This window comes from Pleurodeles waltl, chromosome 2_2, assembly GCF_031143425.1.
Source record: "Pleurodeles waltl isolate 20211129_DDA chromosome 2_2, aPleWal1.hap1.20221129, whole genome shotgun sequence".
Lineage (NCBI taxonomy): Eukaryota > Metazoa > Chordata > Amphibia > Caudata > Salamandridae > Pleurodeles > Pleurodeles waltl.
Window position 1 is genome coordinate 512,787,561 of NC_090439.1, and position 19,985 is coordinate 512,807,545.

Consider the following 19,985-nt stretch of genomic DNA (forward strand, 5'->3'; position numbering starts at 1 on the left):
CTTTCTCACCGGCTGAACCCAGAGAGTCCGCCTCCTCCCATTCCGCTAGGAGGCCACCGAAATCATCTGCGGCGTACCCCAGGGTTCGTCCCTCAGCCAGACACTCTTCAACATCTACATGGCCCGCTCGCTAACATCACCCGATCCCACGACCTCAACATCATCTCATACGCCAACGACACCCAGCTGATCCTCTCCCTCACCAAGGACTCCGCCAAGACCTACTTCCATGAAGGAATGAAGGCTATCGCTGAATGGATGAAGAGCAACTGCCTCAAACTCACTTCCAACAAGACGGAAGTTCTCATCTATGGCTCCACCCCCTCCGCATGGGATGACTCCTGGGGGCCTGCCACTCTCGGAACCGCTCTGACTCTCACCGACCACGCACGCAACCTAGGATTCATTTTGGACCCCTCACTATTCATGACCCAGCAAGTCAACGCCATCTCCTCCTCCTGCTTCAACACCCTGTGCGTGCTTCGAAAGATCTACACATGGATACCCACCAAAACCTGAAGAACAGTCACCCAAGCCCTCGTAAGCAGTAACCTGGACTACGGCAATGCCCTCTCTGCAGGAACCACGGCCAAACTCCAGAAGAGGCTGCAACGCATCCAGAACACCTCCGCACGCCTCATCCTGGACATCCTCCGCCACTGCCACAACATAGACCACCTGAAAAACCTGCACTGGCTCCCATTCCACAAGAGAATCACCTTCAAACTCCACACCCACGCTCACAAAGCACTGCACAACACTGGACCAGAATACTTCAACAGACGACTCTCCTTCTACACCCTGACCCGGCATCTCCGCTGACCTCGGAACCGTCCCACACGTCCGCAGAACTACAACTGGTGGTAGATCATTCTCGCACCTTGCCGCCAAAACGTGGGGCACTCTTCCCACCCACCTGCGCCAGACCAATGACCTCCTTACATTCAGGAAACTTCTCAAGACCTGGCTGTTCGAGCAGTAGCAGCACCTCCCCCTCCCCACCTTCTCCCCCCTCCCCTCCTCAGTGCCTTGAGACCCTCATGGGTGAATAGTGCGCTTTACAAATCCCTGATTGATTGAAGGTCTTGTCTTGCCCCAAATGTCCTGCCAGGGGGAATGTTGAGAGCCAGACCCAGTAGGAAGGTCCGGTAGCACTGGGGAACCACCAGCACATGTGCTGCCCCAGGCTCCGGCACCTTAGGCACACTGTAGAGGAGATAATTCTCCCATTATATACTGTATGGTGATCGCCAGAGGCTTCACCTGCTGCTTGAGCTCAGGCCTGTTGCCTAAGACCCTCAAGAGGATGGCATTTCTTCTGCGCTTGGCAGAATTCCTCCCTGGTTGGCCAACCCTCAACTTGCCAGCCAGCAAGCTCAGGTAGGTTACCGGGAGCAGCAATGTCCTCCCCAGTTGGCTCAGGGGCCTCCTCCTCAGAGACCCTGTCAACCACCGTGCAAACTTCTGGGACCCGTTTCCCATGCCCCTTGCCCCTCTCCTTGGCAGCTGTCTGGGCCATTTTTCCAGGCTCCAGATGCTGTTGACTCCCTTCCCAGGCAGCCATGGAACTTGTGGTCATGCAGACCCACTCAGGCAAACCTAACATCTCCAGGTGAGACCTTACCTCAACCTCCTTTCAGGTAGTTTGCTAAAGGTCGTTGCCTAACTGACAATCTACAGGCCTGGCAGGACTCTCAGCTACTTTCAGAGTACCAGAGACCCCTCTCCCCCCACTCAAAGAGAACCAGAGCTACCGATAGGTGGCTCTCGCTATTGTCGGCGAGTATGACCTGGTGGAATGTAATAGGGATGACCTGCTCTGCTGACACCAGTTGACCCCTGACAGTAGTCATACTGGCTCCTGTGTTACGCAGAGCCTCCACCCTTTGCCCATTAATGATGATCCACTGCCTACACTTGGAAGTATTTGCAGACGTGTGGGCTTTTGGCACCAATTTCTCATCTCCCAGGGACACTAGGGTCACCTCTATCTGTTCCCCAAAGCTAACTGGGAATATCTCCTCCCCGAGCGCTACACTAGATAACCCAGGTGTCTGCCCTTCAGTGGGGGTCTGTGCCCTCTGGGAACACTTGGAGTCACCCTTAGAGAGACCATACTTTGAGCAATCTGTACATTGGGGCTCAAATCTCCTTTTCTTATGATCAAAGGACCCTGGTTTATTTTTTAAATCAGATTGGGACTGGTTACCGCTATCCCCTTGGGAATTATTTTGGGCACCTTTTGAGAACTCCTTATTTTTTAGTTTTTCACCCCCCTCCTTCTTCTGGTGGGAACCCTGACCACCTTTGTGGATGTCCCCCCAGATACCTTTTTGGACATTCTGGTGCAAGCCCAGAGGTACACCTCCTCAGCAAGCTTCCTGGGATCAGTCAGCTTACTGTCAATCAGGTGCTGGCACAACTCTATAAAGCAAATACTGAGCATATGCTCTCTCAGGATCAAATCATATAACCCTTTATAATCATCTACTTTACTGCCCACACCCATCCATTCAGTGCCTTACTAGAAACATCAAAAAAGTCTACCCAAGTTTGTGAGGAAAGTTTGATACTGTTCCTGGATTTCTGGCAATACTTTTCAGGGGTCAGTCCAAACTTGGCAAGTAAAATGGCTTTCATGAGCGGGTATGTGCTCTTGTCCATCTTTTCTAATGTGAGAAGTGTGTCCCTTCCAGTTATTGGTACATGTTTCCTCAAGCCCGCCCCCATTTCTCTTCAGGAACTTCATAAGCCCTTTTTGAAACTTCATAGGTATCCAACCGTGTGTCAGTGTCATCTCCCACCACATAACTTGGCACCACATCTCTGGGTATACAAACCTTTTTGTCTGCAGCAGGTCCTGTATGTATGCTGCCACCAACACTGCAGGCCTAGACTTGAGGTCCAGCTCTTTGAGACTCAATTCATGAGCCAGAAGTAGTTTTCCAGCCAAGGCCCTTTCAGCCTCAGCCTGTTTGGCTTCTCGCTCAGCTTGTTTGGCTGCTCTCTCAGCTGCCTCCTCAACTCTCCTGCCTCTCTCTGCTCTCTTTTCCTCCAGTTTTAATCTGGCCAATTGCAGTTGGAACTTGGAACTCTCTCTCCTCCCTCCTCTCTCCTTTCCTCTGAGGTAGGGTGTGGCTTGAGACACTGCTCCCTGGTTTAGCAGGGGGTACAAATCCAGGGGTGTCACCCCCCACTGCTATTGGCAAATCCTCTAGGGAGCAATCCTCTGGCCTCTCCGCCTCAGCATCTCCATGTGAATGGGCTTCTGCCCAGGCCCTCAGCGCCTTTTGGTACTCTTCCTTTCTGGAGGCACCCCGGGTAGGTAGTCCCATCCCCTTGCATAACCCTTTCAGCTGCCTGATAGTGTATGTCTCCAGCTTAGCTAGGTCAAACTTTCCAGCTACTCCTTGAGACCCAGCCAGAGACATGTTGATTAGGATTAGATTAAAATGTCAAGCAGAAAAAAATTGCAGCAAAAAGAGAAAAATCAAGTTGAGCTTTAACTGTGGGTAGGTAGTGTATACATAGCTATTGTATGTCACTACACAAACACAAGCCCTATCCTCACCGCTGATCATCAATGTTAGAAATTGGGTCTCTAGTTGGCAGAGGTATTCACTTTTGTCCAAATAGGGATCACAATCCTAGTCAGGGTTAGTTACACACACAATCAAAATTATCCTGTGACCACCCTCTGGTAGTTTGGCACTGAGCAGTCAGGCTTAACTTAGAAGGCAGTGTGTAAAGTATTTGTGTAATAAACCATACAGTAACACAGTGAAAACACCACAAAAATACACCACACAGGTTTAGAAAAATATAAGATATTTATCTGGTTAAATTAAGGTCAAAACGATATTCAATAAGCACAAGTTGAGATATTACTTTTGCATGTTTCAAAAGAGTCTTAAATCTTAGAAATCAACAGTTGTCTCTTGTTTTCACATAGTACCTGGTTTGTGTCAAAATTACCACGCTCGGAGACCACAAAGGAGGAGATGTGTGGAAAAAGAAGGTGTACGTCCAATTTTCCAGCGCGGCACAGATGATGCATCGTTTCTTTCGATGCTGCAAGGGGCTTTGCGTTGATTTCTGGCACGCAGTCTTGGTTCCTCACTGTGATGCTGAGATCTTTGGAGGCCCAGGGATGTTGCGTACAACTCCTGGGCATGCGGGACGAGGTCACAGGCGTTGCGTCGATCCGGTATGATGATGCGTCTCATTTTCTGTCTCACGTAGGCGCTGCATCAATTCTTCACTTGGGAAGTCGGGCTGCGTCGTTTGGGTTTGGCTCTGTGTCGATCCGGTAGGGGTGTGCGTTGAATTTCCAGCCGCGAGGCAGGCGCTGCATATCGATTCTTCACTTGGAATTTGGGCTGCGTCGTTCCAGTTCAGCTATGTGATGATTTTCTCGTCCCAAGGCGGGCTGTGCATCGTTTCGGGCAGGCTGTGCATCGAGTTTTGGTGCACAAGGAGTTCCTTGAAGAGATTAAGGGCCTGATTACAACTTTGGAGGAGGTGTTAATCCATCCCAAAAGTGACGGTAAATTGACGGATATACCACCAGCCGTATTACGAGTCCATTATATCCTATGGAACTCGTAATACAGCTGGTGGTATATCCGTCACATTTGGGACGGATTAACACCTCCAAAGTTGTAATCAGGCCCTAAGTCTTTTTGGCCCGAGACTGCAAAAAACAGGAGGCAAGCTCAATCCAAGCCCTTGGAGAGCACTTCTCAGCAAAGTCAGAGGGCAGCAAGGCAACAGCAGGGCAGCACTCCTTCACAGCAAATCAGTCCAGATGAGTCCTTTGGGCAGCCAGGCAGTTCGCCTAGACAGGTTTCAGTCTCAGGTCCAGAAGTGTCTGGTTTGGTGGGGTCAGAGACCCAGTTTATATAACCAAAAATTTCTTTGAAGTGGGGGAGACTTCAAAGAGTGGTTTTGAAGTGCACAAGGTCCCCTTTCAGTACAAGCCTGTCTGCCACTGTCCCAGTAGGGGGTTTGGCAGTCCATTGTGTGAGGGCAGGCCACTAGCCTTTGAGATGTAAGTGTCAGGCCCTCCACCCTTCCAGCCCAGGAAGACCCATTCAGTATGCAGATGAGTCCAGGTGTGAATGAGGCCCATATTTATACTTTTTTAGTGTAGTTTTTGCGTCAAAAAGCATTGCAAATGCGGCGCAAAAAAAGTATAAATATGGGCCTGCGTATTCTGTGTTTGTGGCTGTCTGAGTGAAATACAAAAGGGAGCTGTCAACCACCCAGCCCAGCCGTGGATTGGAGACAGGCTGTAAGGCACAGACGGATTTTAAGTGCAGAGAAATGCTCAGTTTCTAAAAGTAGTATTTCTAAAATAGTAATATAAAATCCAGCCTCACCAATAAGCAGGATTTTGTATTACCATTCTGGCCATACTAAATATGACCTGGTTACCCCTTTTTGATCAGAATCTACCAATCAAACACAGGGGTGAGGAATTTGTATCTCCCGACGTCTGTGACATCTGGATTTCTTGCAGGAGCACGAAGTTTTAATTTTCATTTTGTTCGAAGGACAAGTTGACAGTTAATTATGGTAAACCTACACAGATCTGTTCACCACAGCTTGTCACACCTAATAAGTAATTATGAACCATGGGTGAAATGCATAGTGGCATCCAGTTGGCCAGATATCCGTCAGTGCAATCATAGCTGTGATTGGTTCTGAGCCCAGCCCCTCCACCTGAACAGATTTCCTTCATCCTGATAAAAGGAAGCCCGTTTCGGGGATAACTCTGCGAAGATACTGGCTTTGAAAAAGTCACTGTAAAAGGAGCTTGCCCGTTTATTTCCTCAGAGCAGAAGATTATTACGATGAAGCTCAATGATGCATCATTAACAGAACACTAGGCTCTCATGCCGCTTCCTGGCCTCTCCATTTCCTGTGAGAAGCAGGATCCTATGACGGAGCTCCCGCAGTTCTGTAGAACAGCCACAGCACTTGCAGGTGAGAGGCTGGCTGGCCTTTTGGCTCCTGCTTTAATTTTGGCTCTTACACTTTCCCTTCGATATTTGCTTTTTCCCTGGGACTCTCATGTGACCCCACCCCACCTCCCAGTACAGAGAAATATAATTAAATTTAGTACATGTTCTGGCTGTTAGTGAGAGTCGATTAATGTCAGAGGGAGACGTGTTCGTGTGCTCTAGTGCAGAATTAGTTATCAACATCTAGCCAAAGCACTAAAGCTAACACATATGATAGTGCACGCCAATGATGAGTTGAATTTCTCATTCCGCACTGTTTTCTAGGTTGGTGAATGTTGTTGTTTACATCAACACTGTGCCACTTGGCCTATGTAATTGTACTCGTCCTAAAATGACCCAACATTTGGGTTTTAAAATGTGGTCACCCAAACTAGCAGACAATGTCCTTGCTTTCTTCTCATGCAGCACTTGCCACTTTTCTTTCTTTTCCTGTGCATCACCTTTCTTATCAGGTGCTTCTACAATTCTCTGTGCTCCCCACTGGGCTTCTGTCTCGTCCAACTTCTAGAGTAAAACGCCTTGCTTTCCCCTTGGGGCTCTCATTCCTCATCCTGGTTGCAGCACTACCCTCTTTTCGCCACCATGTAGCCTTACCGGTGTAGCAGCATGCCAGCACCTTCTGTCCTAAGACGGGTGTTCCGCACCCATCACTCGGAATGAGAAGAAGGAAAAAGAAAACAGAAGGGACAAAACTATGTTTTCCAATACGCGCTTGCTGTTCTGTTTAACAAACATCCAGTGTAAACCTTAATTTTAATCCAAAACCCTGCATTGGCACAGTGAGGCTTTATATGCTTTTTCTGTGTTGCACCAAGCATGCTGTAAAATAGACAACTTGGGTCCCTTACAGGGTCAAAAACAGGGTCACTTCAAGCCTCAGTGGAGAAGATGAGCATGATGGAGCTCAGTCGCAGTACCCTTACAGAACATGGTAACAATCAGGTTCCAGTCACTGCCACAACATCCACTTATCACCAGGCACACTTTCCTGCAGCTTGTACCCTAACACATCAGGAGCTTGTTGAGGTTAACAGTATCTATAAAAGAAGCAATCAAACTTCCTTTGCCTCAATACCATCCAGAGGCATGAGTTCCATACAACTGTCTGAAGTACAGCTATATACCCCTTGACTCTAATTAAGACATCTTTGATTCTTAGGGGCTGATTTATACTTTTTTTAGCGCCGCATTTGCATCATTTTTTTATGCAAAAGCGGCGCAAACTTACAAAATTAAATTATATTTTGTGAGTTTTTGCCACTTTTGGGTAAAAAAATGATGCAAATGTGGCGCTAAAAAAAGTATAAATCAGACCCTTAGTCTCCAGTCCCCCGCGAAGCTGTCGGACAGACTTTTGAGTCTCTGTGACACAAATTGGGTCTTGAGCCTTATGGAGATATCAATTAGCAGGCATCTAGTACCTTAATCGAGTTTCCTGTGGCTCTCCCCTTTAAGCTGCTGCACACTTTGTTTGAGATGTATTTGTAGGATTCTGTTGTACTGCAAGGAGTAAGACAGCAATTTATTTCATATGCTACGAAGTGCACTTGGCTACAGACCCCAGTAATGCTTCTAGCACTGCCTGCGTTCCCTTTAGAAGTGCCGATAAGACTTAAGTAGCCTAGGCTTAAATGTTCCCCCAAACCCAAATGTGTCCCAGGGACTGTATTATAGGGGTTTTCAATATTGTTGTTATGTACCACAATGTCAGTGTCCGAATTAAATAAGCTAAAATTGTCCACACCATGAGAGATGGTGCTTCAGTCTAACTGGAGATGAAACCAGCAGAGCCATCTCTTTCGAAAAAAGTTCAGCTCCTTTTCTTCCCAAAAAAAGCTACTAATGTGCTTCCCTGGGCTGGGCACTGCCTTCTGGACATTCACACAAATAACACGCCTAGCCACCTCCCTCTCCTGCTTGAACCGAAAATTTGTTTGTAGATACTACCATGGTTCTAACTGATGTTAATATTTATGATTTAAATTCTTTGTAAATACCTTTTGCAAAAAATGTATATCGTGTAAATATGCAATATTCATTTACCAGTGGAATATACACTATGTATATTTGTAATTTCTGACTCCTAAATGGATCCTCCCTCATTTAGGAGAAAACTCCTAGATGTCTAAAATGATATTGTCTGCATGGTCCAAAATCACATTTACTTTTTTCTCTGATCATCCAACTTACTTAGCAAATAGGTAGGGCAAGTAGATTTCTTTGCCGGACAAGTAGATTTCTGTACAATTTTGTCCCTTGGGCAAGTAGATTTTTTTTTAAATTGCACACCCCTGAAACAGTATATGAGGGCAGCCCTAATGTTATCCTATGAAAGGAGCAGCCTCACAGTAGTAGAAAACTAATTTAGGAGTTTTCCACTACCAGGACATATAAAACACACATGTACATGTCCTGTCTTTTACCTACATAGCACCCTGCCCTATGGGTTAACATAGGGCCTACGTTAGGGGTGACTTATATGTAGTAAAAGGGAAGTTTAAGACTTGGCAAGTAATTTTAAATGCCAAGTCGAAGTTGCAGTGAAACTGCACACACAGGCCTTGCAATGGCAGGCTCGAGACATGGTTGAGGGGCTACTTATGTGGGTGGCACAACCAGTGCTGCAGGCCCACTAGTAGCATTCAGTCTACAGGACCTGGGCACAAGTACTGCACTTTACTAGGGGCTTGCAAGTAGATCAGATATGCCAATTGGGTATGAACCAATGTCACCATGATTAAGGATGAGAGTATATGCACTTTAGCCCAGTGGTTCTTAACCTATGGTCTGAGAACCCCTGAGGGCCCACAAGGCCTACTCGGGGGAACCGCAACTGTTTTACAAAATAAATTAATATTAACATGAATTAATTAAAACGAATAAAGTATATACTAATAAAGAAGCAAAGCTGAAAAATGTAAACAATTTTCTATATTCGATTGTGAATCACACAAAATATTTAAATATTTGAGCATTTTATTGTTTTTTACTTGTCTGAGAACCCCTGAGGGCCCACAAGGCCTACTCGGGGGAACCGCAACTGTTTTACAAAATAAATTAATATTAACATGAATTAATTAAAACGAATAAAGTATATACTAATAAAGAAGCAAAGCTGAAAAATGTAAACAATTTTCTATATTCGATTGTGAATCACACAAAATATTTAAATATTTGAGCATTTTATTGTTTTTTACTTGTTTTATATTTTTGTGTATTGTTTTGATGTTCAAATCATGGAAATTCCTTAGGCTAGGGGTCCCCAGCTTCGAATAATGACTCAGTGCGGGTTGCTTGATTTCAGTAGTGAAACAGAGGGGACCCATAGAAGTCAAAAGATTGAGAACCACTGCTGTAGAGAAACTGGAAATATTAAAAGCATATTTGATCTCTTGGGAGTGTTTAATTATTTCACTGATTGGTAAAGTGGTAGGCTTGTGAGAATCTTGGCCAATTTGAACTGTCACATTTACCCACATACACAGGATATATAAAACCCTCTGATACATCAGACCCATTGTCTAACAAGTCAGTGTTGATAGCAGGTGAACTAACAAACACCCAAGGCAACAAACGTTTAATGCAAGGAGTCTGGACAGGTAACTGCTAAAAGTGCTTTCTCCATGCACATGGGATAGTGATGAAAACATAATACACGACTTTCCACAAACCAACAAAATGTATAATTTTTTAAATTTTTTAAAGTGGCATGGGGGACCGAACTTGGGCCCCCCTACATGCTACCGTGCCCAATGGCCATGCCCAGGGGACAGAAGTCCCCTGGCCATGGCCATTGGGCAAGGGGGCATGGGGGTTGTGTGCCACAAAATGGCGCAAGACCGGTTAGAGCCATGATTTTTTACTCTAACCTGACTTGCACCATTTTTTGACGCACAACCCCCATTTTCCCCTACGCCCGCGCTGCCTGGTTAGAGTAATTTTTTTTAACTCTGACCAGCCCGCAGCGCCGGCTCACGTCAATCCTTAAATAAGGCGCCCGCCTGGTGCGTTGGAATGGCTTCAGCCGTCAGTAAAAAATTTAACGCAAACCAGCGCCGGTGCTGGATTGCATCAAAAAGTATAAATATGGGCCTTACTTTTTAATCTGCTAACATCCCTTTAAACCAGACAGAGTGTGAGAGATAAAGAGATGCAAGAGAGGTTAGTGAGATGTGTATGAGTGCAGTACACCAATACCACTTTATGATCAGCTTCACAAAATGCCAGTTGGGTCCCTCTAGAGACAGATTTACATAAGAGCGCACTTCAAGACAGACATGAGAATGGTGCTCCTTCTGTCAGAGAAGGCAAATAAACAGATTGGTGCTCTCTCACTTTAACCAAGATCAACTCATCTTTGCCAAGATCACCTCAGACCCTTTTTTAATTCATCTTCTGAAGTACTGGAATCCGGAATCTGGAATCCGGCTTCCATGAACTTCGAGAAGGATATTCTAGTCACTCTTTAGTTCTTAAGTTTCCATGCTTCACTAGTGGTGAAATCTGTAATCTCTAGTCATTATTTCCTCTTCATCCTGATCTACCAAGAGTGGTAACAACATGCAAGTGCACAGGATCGGAGTGCAAATTTGATAGACATGTTGATCGAGGACAAAGGATATTACAACTAATTCTTCAGATTGGAGAGGATTGTCCGTTGCTCATGCCTTACTCCAGTTTCAATCCATTCTGCTTTGCCAACATGTTGTGCTACAATCAAGTGACTTTGTCTTACATAAACAGGCAGGCTGGGACAAGATCAACAACCTTCAATCTTGGCCATGAAAATTGGGATATGGACAAATGCAATCTCCTCATTGAAAGCAGTTCAGGTCAAGGGAAAAACAATATTACTGCATACAGTATAAGCAGTGTTTCTCTGCTGATCCGGATCCATTTCTAAACATCTTTGCTTCTCCTCACAACACTCAGTTGTCCTGAGTCTGTTTTAGTTTTTGGGTTACAGGAGCTTGGGGAGTATATGTCCTGTCTACACCATAGACTTTTTAACTTTTTTATGTCTTTCCTCCTATTTCTTTAATTCATTGTTGTCTTCTGAGAATTAGGGAAGAAGTAGAGGGGATGGTGGTTCTTCCCACCTAAACTTGAGGACTTCTGATATTATTGCAGATCTCCACTCGAAGCAAAATCCCACAGAGACAAATGAAAAAGTTTGGGAAGTCAACATGAAGTGTTTGGTATTACCTTGACCCCCAGGTAGTTTCCACAAATGGAATAGAATGCTCTGGAGCGGAAAAATGACCTGTATACAGAACATATTTGTTATCCCTGGAACATTACTAGATTTAAAATGATGCCTTAAGTCAGAAGTTAGGCCACAAGTAAGAAAGGTTTTGTTGTATTGAGCCCCCTACAAATGGTGATTCAGTTGGCAGCTGTGGACCATCTTCACCGCACACTAAACCATTTGCATCCAGTTCAAAATTAATGGTGCAAAACCTCACAAGTGCAGCAGATCAAGGGCACAGACTATTCGTGTTTTCATGAGTCACTAATTGCATACATTATCCTTTATAATGAGATTGTGTTTTTTTAATCAAAAAGCAGTAGTTCAATATTTGATGTATTTTCGAGTCTTTTCATTATCAACAAAGTACTTATGCAATATTTTGAAATGGTAACATTTTATTTTTCATTTCTAGACCCCTAACACACAGCAACACGTTTTGTCCCCTTCACTAGGATTTTTTGGGGCTATTCAATCATAGTGAGATGGATCAATAATTTTTATTAGTTTTTCATTGAAGGGCAAATCGAGCAGTATTGCATCACATTGTAATTTTCCCTTAAGTTTGTGGATAGTTTTTGCTATCAATGTCGTATGTAATTGGAATTGTACTTTACAATTTTGAGTTAGCCCTTCTTCCAACCTATAACCTATGTAGATACACTGTTCTAAGTGGTTACTCCTGGACCCCAAATAGCAATCCATCTTTTCATTGTACAACACGTGCCCTACCAATTGTAGAATAGAATTTTTTTTTAAAAACGTGTCCCTTTAGCATTAACGCATTAGCTTTTGTAAGTTATTAAACATGCTTATGTTCAATTTTCAGGTCACCCGGCTCTTGATATAAAAGATCTTGTTAAAGACTTTCAGCATCAAAGAGGTAAATGCAAACCATGACCATGGATGTTTATATATTTATGCTTTTCTATGTTTTAAGAGACTGGTCTATAATTTTTCTGGTTTAGCTGAAAACAATGAGGAAAATTACATTGTATTTAACAACTAATGTTTCCATTGGCTTATTGACTTGCAACGGTCTGAACACCCACGTATGACATATAGATACAGTGAAAAATAGTAAGTGATCGACTGAAAATTTCACAACGGTGATGAGAACACTTAGGCCCTGATTATCAAAGGTTTAGAGTCTGTTTAGCGTTGTTTTCTTAACGCTAAACTTTTTGGAGTATTCACAAACCAGCGCAAATAGGTATTTGCGTTGGTTTGTGCAGCAAAGTAAAGCAAAGCAGCGTGAAACACTGCTTTTCATTCCTTTGCATAAAGGGGGCATTACATGGGCGTTACATGAGTGGTACATGGGCGTACCTGTGCTACCACCCATGCTTTTTGACACTAAACCTGATTCTGAGACATCAGAAAAAAGGTTTAGCACCAAAAAGTAACACCTTTGCATATGTACTGCACTGTACAGCGCAGACATAAAGTAGGAAAAGCATTTGTAGGCAGAGTATTTTGTACAGGTAGGATGCCCTTACTGTACAAAACCTATGCTAGACTCACACACACACCCTAGCACTATGGCTCTAAGGTATGTGTGTGGCACACAGCAGCTGAAATCAGCACTCATGTACCATTCCAGAACAGGTAAAAATATTTGGGACCTGTACCCCACCCCCAATTTAACTTGCATAGTAACTGTCACTTGCATAGTAAGTGCAGTGCCTTGGTCGATAAACACATTGTACTCATAACAAATGCACTAGTCTTTTTCAAAAGGTGTATCTTATTCATAGCAAGTCTTTAGCTGGTCTTGCCCACACATACATGACATACCTAGTATAGCGAGTTTACTACTCATCTTCACCAAAGAAATGTTAGACTAATACCAAATAAAACATCCAAGTTCACAGCCTCTCTCCCTCAGGGACTACACTGATAACTAGTGCTCAGCTTTTCTTTCTCAGTCTAGTTACACTCGTGCCATGTGCACTGCTGTTCATTGCCAAACAAACATCAATATCGCAAGCATGTCCAAAGAGCTAACTCTTTTTATGCAATCTACACTAAGCATGTTTTGACTCTAAGTGTCCCCTGTTAGCATGTTGTTGCTGTAAAATCATCAATGTATAGATAAATACCAGACCTGTTGGCTTTATCAATGCTAGTACTGAACATATGTGCTCACTTAAATGACCCCAAAGCGGTGGCCCATGGCTATATTTTTCAATAAAAACAGCATTCACTGGAACAAAGCGGGTAGATACCTATGAGACTGAGATCTAGCTACTGTGAAAGTGATGCGCTTTGCTATAAAGATCTGATGCTCAGTAACCTTAATGCCCCATCAAGGGGAAGCTGTTTGGCAGCATCAGCAAAGTCTGCACAGCTGTGCATCTCGACCCATATAAATAAGATACCATTAGTGCCCTTCATTTTGTAAAAAAGCAATGACTTTGCTTTCATTTTTCTCTATGAGCATCCGATTCCTTTGTCACCTCAGATAAGTGAGAAGATAACATAGTGATCAAATCTTGTCTCATCGTCAGTAATCTAGTATTTTAAGTCAATCGTTTTTTTTCAGTAGGTTTGAGAGGTTTTTTCAAGAGGGATCCTTGAATCGCTGCGCCTTCAGGTGCATGTGAGGGGCAAGGCCTAATGGATGACAAGAGGGTGCTTATTCTTGGGCTCTTCTCAAGAGCTTCAAATAACTTGATCTGAATCTCAAATTTGAATATGTAAATTGGTTCCCAAGGCAATTCAGAATATAGGGCTGTTGAGAAAAACTGATGTTCTCCAAGGACTCAGGTTGTTTCTCCATATTAATATTGTGTGGATCCATGGGCTTTAGTGCCCAGGTGTGCAGAGCTGCTTGCTACCTCCCTCCTATTGTGGCCTGGAAGGGGTCAGTCTTCAGTGCATAGAACAGAGTCAGCAGGGCAGCCACCGAGGCAATATGCTGTTCATTTCAGTGGTGCGTCCTTACACAATGCATTAGAGGTGGAAGGGGTACTGGTGTGTCATGTAAGAATAGCTATAGTGTCCACCCATACTGGATGTGGAGGACGTAGCTTTGAAGAGCTGTGGGTGCCCAACTCGGGCCTGTTACAAGCCGGACAAAGTAATTGTTTGCCTGAGGATAGATGCTGCTGTGCCCTGACCTGCTGACTATCTGTGGCAGTCAGAGTCGAAGCTCCGCAGCTTGCACTGGGGATACAGTGAAAGCCAAACATAAATTTTAAGTGGAGCAGAAAATGCCCTCTGGGGAGTTAGCCCCCAGGCTTTGGGGCTATTTCAAATGTAGATGACACCCTGTTGTGGGTACACTCCCTACTCCCGGAGCTGGGCAGTGGATTGTTCTAGGCCTCCCCCTCTTTCCTGCCTTCTATCAAGTTTAGTCCTAAGTGGAGAACAGTTGACTGTGTAGATTTCAACTACATAGTTGTGAGTGTCCTTAAGACTTTGCTTGTATGATGTGTGAGAGCCTATCTCACTGCTCAAAGCAGTAATTTATCTGATGTACAGTGACAAGCTGCATTGTATAACAGATACATACTGATTTGTGAATTCTTCCTGTTACAAAGGCTGTTTAGGTATTCCACTCATATGAGTGACTAACTGTTCTCTCAACCTTCTTGCCTTATAGAAGGTAGCTGACTGTTGACTTTGTGCTGTGGAGCTTAGCACTCTAATAAAAAAAACTAAAATACGATGGTGTTCCTGGTTACTTGCACCCTCTGACTTTCCACCCCGAACTTCCTTAACTCTAGGGGTCATCTGGCGAAATCTATATGCCACTCATAATATGTTGTTGCTCAGTGGATGGTTGGACAACTACTGGGACCATTTGCCCCTTGGACATTGTGTAGTAAATCTATCTTTGCACATGTACTGTGGCCCGACAGTCTTTACTGCCTTATTGTATGACTTCTAGGGAAGGGAGTTGCTGGCTGTTGGCCTTCCAGTAACACTATCCTGGGGTTTCTGCTGATGTGTTCTGTTCCTGAAGTGGAAGCTGTTGCCTCTTGATAATATTTTCGCTCCCAGTTGCTACTGCTCACTTCTTAACTGGTTCCCTGCCTCTGAGATTTTGTGTTGATCATTGATGTGTGATCACAATTGGGTCTGAGCAGAGAAGAAACGTTTGGTTTGTTAGTGGGCCCTCATCTTTTGAGGGCCCCGACCGTTGACTGCACTCGCACTCCTGACTGTTGGGTGGCAGACAGAAGGAGACACTCCCTGTGCCTTCTGATATGGAGGGGTTGTTGCTAGGATTGTAATGTTCACTAAGGAACGGAATCTGTAGAACCCACTACCCATGCAAGTTGCTGGAATCAACATGGTGAGAGACAGGGGTTCATTCGAGGCACAGTTCAAGACTTGAAATTTAGCGGAGATGACTGACATGCATCTGCCCTCTACAAATGCTCACTCATCATCCCCATCAAAGGACACTGGACTTGTTCCCTGGTCAAAGACGTTTGACTTAGGAGGCATTCTTCAAGACTGTTATTGGTGGAGAATAATACTTGAGGGGCAATCACAGTGGAGATTGCTTTAAAACTGCTGAAAAACCGCTGAAAAAGTCACTCTGATGGAAATGTCTGTCCAGTGTGTGGAGCAGTGTGCAGAACTAGCATTCTTTCACCATACTGACGAATCTCCATTATAGAGAAAGATCAAAATACCTTTTCCACGAAAATAGTAGGTTTTAGTGGTAAAGGCATAAGTTGCAGCAGTTTTAAGAGGAGGAGGCTGCACTAGAATGTTTCATAAATCCGAGCCCCAAAAACTAAACTCAGAGATGTATGGAGATTTACTGTTTGTGGTGTGTTAGTAGAGGACTCCTTCTTAGTGATTGAGTTGGTAGTTGGACGAGTTGTGAAGAACATACTTTTCCTGGGAAGCCTTGATATTAGATGTTCCAACTACTCTTTCCCAATATCGATTGTATATTACAAAGGTGTTGCCCTAGATCACTTGAGTGGGTTGCTTGTTCTACTAATGCTTTTTATCAGATGAGCATTCTTAGCATGACTCCCCCTTATGTAGTACGAAATACTGTTGAGATATTGAGAGGTTCTGTAAAGGTTTGATATAGTCTGTTGATTTGGTAAATCCCTAGTTGAGCATGCACTGGTAGGGTCTGAAGGGCTAAGGGACTATTTTGTGTGCCAGTAATTGCTATTATGTTGCACTGCTGAATCCATTACTCTGGCTAAGTGAGTAATTGGAACACAGCATTTTAGTAGAATAGTTGAGGGGAGGGGCCGAAGTCACGATGAGGGTTCTCCACAAGTGTTGTAGAAGCTACTCTTACTAGATTCATTTTAGTAGCTTTCCTGTGCGTAGCCTAACCTAGTAAATAAAAAGATTATGTATGGTTCAATAAGGTACGATTCCAAAACTGACAAGGTCTTATTTAAATGTAAAATGCTGTCTATGATGTTTGGAGGAAATAATGCATTTAGGTCTGATATTTAAGTGATAAATAATGCTGCAGTGGGGAATCATACTGATGTTCTTTCTTAGGTGCCAAGGAGCTTTGGATATATCACAAGTATAACATGTAAAGGCTTTCAAAATTGAAATTGATACCGACATTTTTGCTGGTGACGTCACCCCATGTATTGAGGGGGTCACTGCTAGTAATCCTACATGCAAGGACAACTAATGGAATCTTGTCTGAAGTGACCATAATTGGAACACTGCTAATTGTGTTAGTAGGTTTGGATGATTTTTATTGAACACAAGTAGCTCTTAATAAAGAAAAGGTTAGAGATCCCTGCATCAGATTACTATATTTGGCATCTACCTGTTTGTTCTTGGTAAGCTTAAATGTTAATGCAATTAATAGGAGAATGAAACATAACAGATTAGATCCTATCCGATCATAAGTCGGTGACTGTGCCGTGCAGCATGAGACACACTAGAACAGCATAGTCAGATTTACCATTCCTGATTTACATTCTTTGCAGAGGAGGGTCCGAGATAGGGCAATGTTTATGCACTAAGGCCCATATTTATGAGATTTTGGAAAAGGGCAGTGCAGCAATTCATTCAATACAGTGCATTCTAGTCCTTTCCCCCGGCGCCTGCGCCGTTTTGGCAGCCCAATGCCAAAGCAGTCACCCTTGCACCATGGTGCAAGGGTGTCTGTGTTGCATGCAGGATTGTTTTTGTGCAGGAAGTTACCCCTCAGAGGCTTTTTGCTTTATCTACATGTGCTGCACAATGCAACACAGATAGAAAGAGATAAAAACGAGGAGAAATAAAGATATTTCTCCCTGATGTGCCTCTCTTGGGGAGTTGTAAGAATTCAGCACATCCTCAGGTTTGCAAGTTCTTGTAAATCTGAGGATGCATCAGAACCCATGGGTGTTGCATGGGAACTCCCAGTACAATGCCCACGCAACGCATCCCTAGTGCAGAGCAAGGCAATGCAGCGATTTGAGCTGCCTTGGATTACTCCATTATCTATGAGGCCATTCAAAGCCACACAAAGCGGCTTTGCATTACTTCATACATAGGATTTAGTGGTTTGCACCACCGTTGTGTTACAAAAAAAATGCAACGGTGGCACAAGGGCCTCGTAAATATGGGCCCATGAGTCTTTGAGAGGTAACCTCGATTAGTATGTGGAATAGTGGGTGATGTTGCAAAGTAGACCCTCTTTGGGTGGTTACCTCCAGTTTTTCATTTTTTGTTTGGACTAACCTGTGGTAATCTTGAGATCTAATACTGGGTCATTCTATCCTGTGCCCACTTTATGTGCACTAACCCTTAAAACATGTTGAAATTGTCCTAAACCTGATTGTTATATTTATCTTTCCCATAAGGCCTTTTATTTGGTGCAGACGTAGATCAGTGACATGGAAAGTCAAACACTTTTTGTGGACTGCTTCATCTACTGTGCTATTCTCTATAGTGAACTGCAGCAGCTTGAACCTTGCTTCACAAACCTGTCAAACGCACCCTTTGACTGATAGCAAAACCTGATTTTAAATACTGAACAAGTCACTCCTAGGCAGACCATGCTGCCCAATGTGTAGGGTGCATCATTTTGAGAGATTAGATCACACAATCATAGTCAGGGTATATAACAATACAACTTAAATTATCCTGTGCTGACCCTCCAGTAGCTTGGCACAGAGAAGGCAGGCTTAACTTTCAATGTGTAAAGTATTTGTGCAATAAATCATAGATGACACAGTGAAAACACAACAAAAAGTATTTCAGATCAGCATAGGAAAATAGATATTATTATTATTATCTGAATAAAACAAGACCAAAACAACAAAAATCCAATACGCACAAGTCAAGATATCACTTTTTAAAGGTTTAGGTAAGCCTCAGTTCATAAGAATCAGTGGTTATATCCTTGTAACACACAGCACCTGGTTTGTATAAAAAATAATGCCGCAGAGGGCCACAGAGGAGATGCGTTGAAAAGTAAAGTGATGTATCAGTTTCGATGTGGAGCTGCGAAGTTCGAGGTCTGCGTCCATTAGCGTCACGCTGCATCAGTTAAATGATGAGCTGCGATGCAAGTTGCAAGTTGCATCACACGGGGTCGGTTCTGATTAGGAACTGCAGCGGCTGAGTCTGGTTACATCGCACTGTCAGTGCTTCTTCTTGAATGCTCAATTTCTTAACTGGTCGGTTTCAGACCATACCCTCCAAGCCATGCACATGGGGATCAGTACTCAACAGGCCCTTGTCCCTCCAGGGAATTATAGGTTCCCATTGCTGATAGAAGTGGCATTCCTTCAGAGGTCCCTGATACACTACTTTGCATAGAATACCAATTCTGCTTTGAAAACGAGTGTACAATATTACATGTTCATAGTAAGTGTAGGTTTTTTTTTCTGGCCACAAAAGGCATCAGAAATACCCTGGTATGGAAGGTTGAAACATAGAGTATGTGACTTTGGTATAGTACCTATAGAAAATCTACTTTTCATTGCAGAAATAACCCACTTTATGGCCCATCATTCTGATGAGTGAAAAAGGTTTAGTAAAAATGATTATGATCATATCATGACCTGCTTCTAAGCGGAGAGTGAAAATGCAAACAATTGCTATCCTGGTGTATGTATAAGGAAAAGGTCACCTGCAAGATATGGACATGTGCGCCTAATTGATTCAATGGTGTATGATTTGGAAAGTATAATAATGATTAGGAGTGTTTTTGGTACGTCTGTGGCCTGTGAGACAGGCTAAATAGTTAACAGATCTATCTTCCTGCAGGAGGCTGAGATGAGGCTCTTGTCATGTGTGGACTGTGTGGACAGGGAGGAACCAGAATCATCTCTGACCCAGTCATTACCTAGGGGGGAAGGCGCCTGGTGTGGATTGCTTGCCAGTGGAATTTTATGCATGCCATGCTGAATTGCTGACTAGGCTTCTGTTGGTTTTTGAGGCAGCATTTTCACGGAGGTCTAATTCTCTTTGTGTGTCAGGTATAATCTTCCAAGCTGAATTCTTGAAAATTGCAGTTTGTACAGATCTCTTACCTGTATATGTTGTTGTGATAGCCAAGGTGCTCACAACCACTTTGGCTACCTGATGACTGACCTGATACCCCTTGTTCAGTTGAGTTACACCTGGTCAAAATACGAAGCCCAGCTTCGGGAGAGTATGTTTTTTTATTCTGGAAACCAACACAGATGATGGCCTTCAGTCTGTCAGTGTCAGTCGGACCACCATAAGAAGTATGACACTGGACTGGGACACATGGAGACTGTCCT

At 43.8% G+C, this 19,985-nt stretch overlaps 1 protein-coding gene across 4 annotated transcripts in view; it reads left to right on the plus strand.

Annotated features, from left to right (window-relative positions):
* The window catches only part of CABYR (calcium binding tyrosine phosphorylation regulated), a 193,126-nt gene that overhangs the window by 23,098 nt on the left and 150,043 nt on the right, over window positions 1–19,985 (plus strand). For all 4 annotated transcript variants that reach the window (XM_069220036.1, XM_069220037.1, XM_069220034.1 and 1 more), the window contains one exon: window positions 12,104–12,157. In XM_069220036.1, the coding sequence (XP_069076137.1) occupies window positions 12,104–12,157 (54 nt within the window). The remainder of the gene's footprint in view (window positions 1–12,103; window positions 12,158–19,985) is intronic.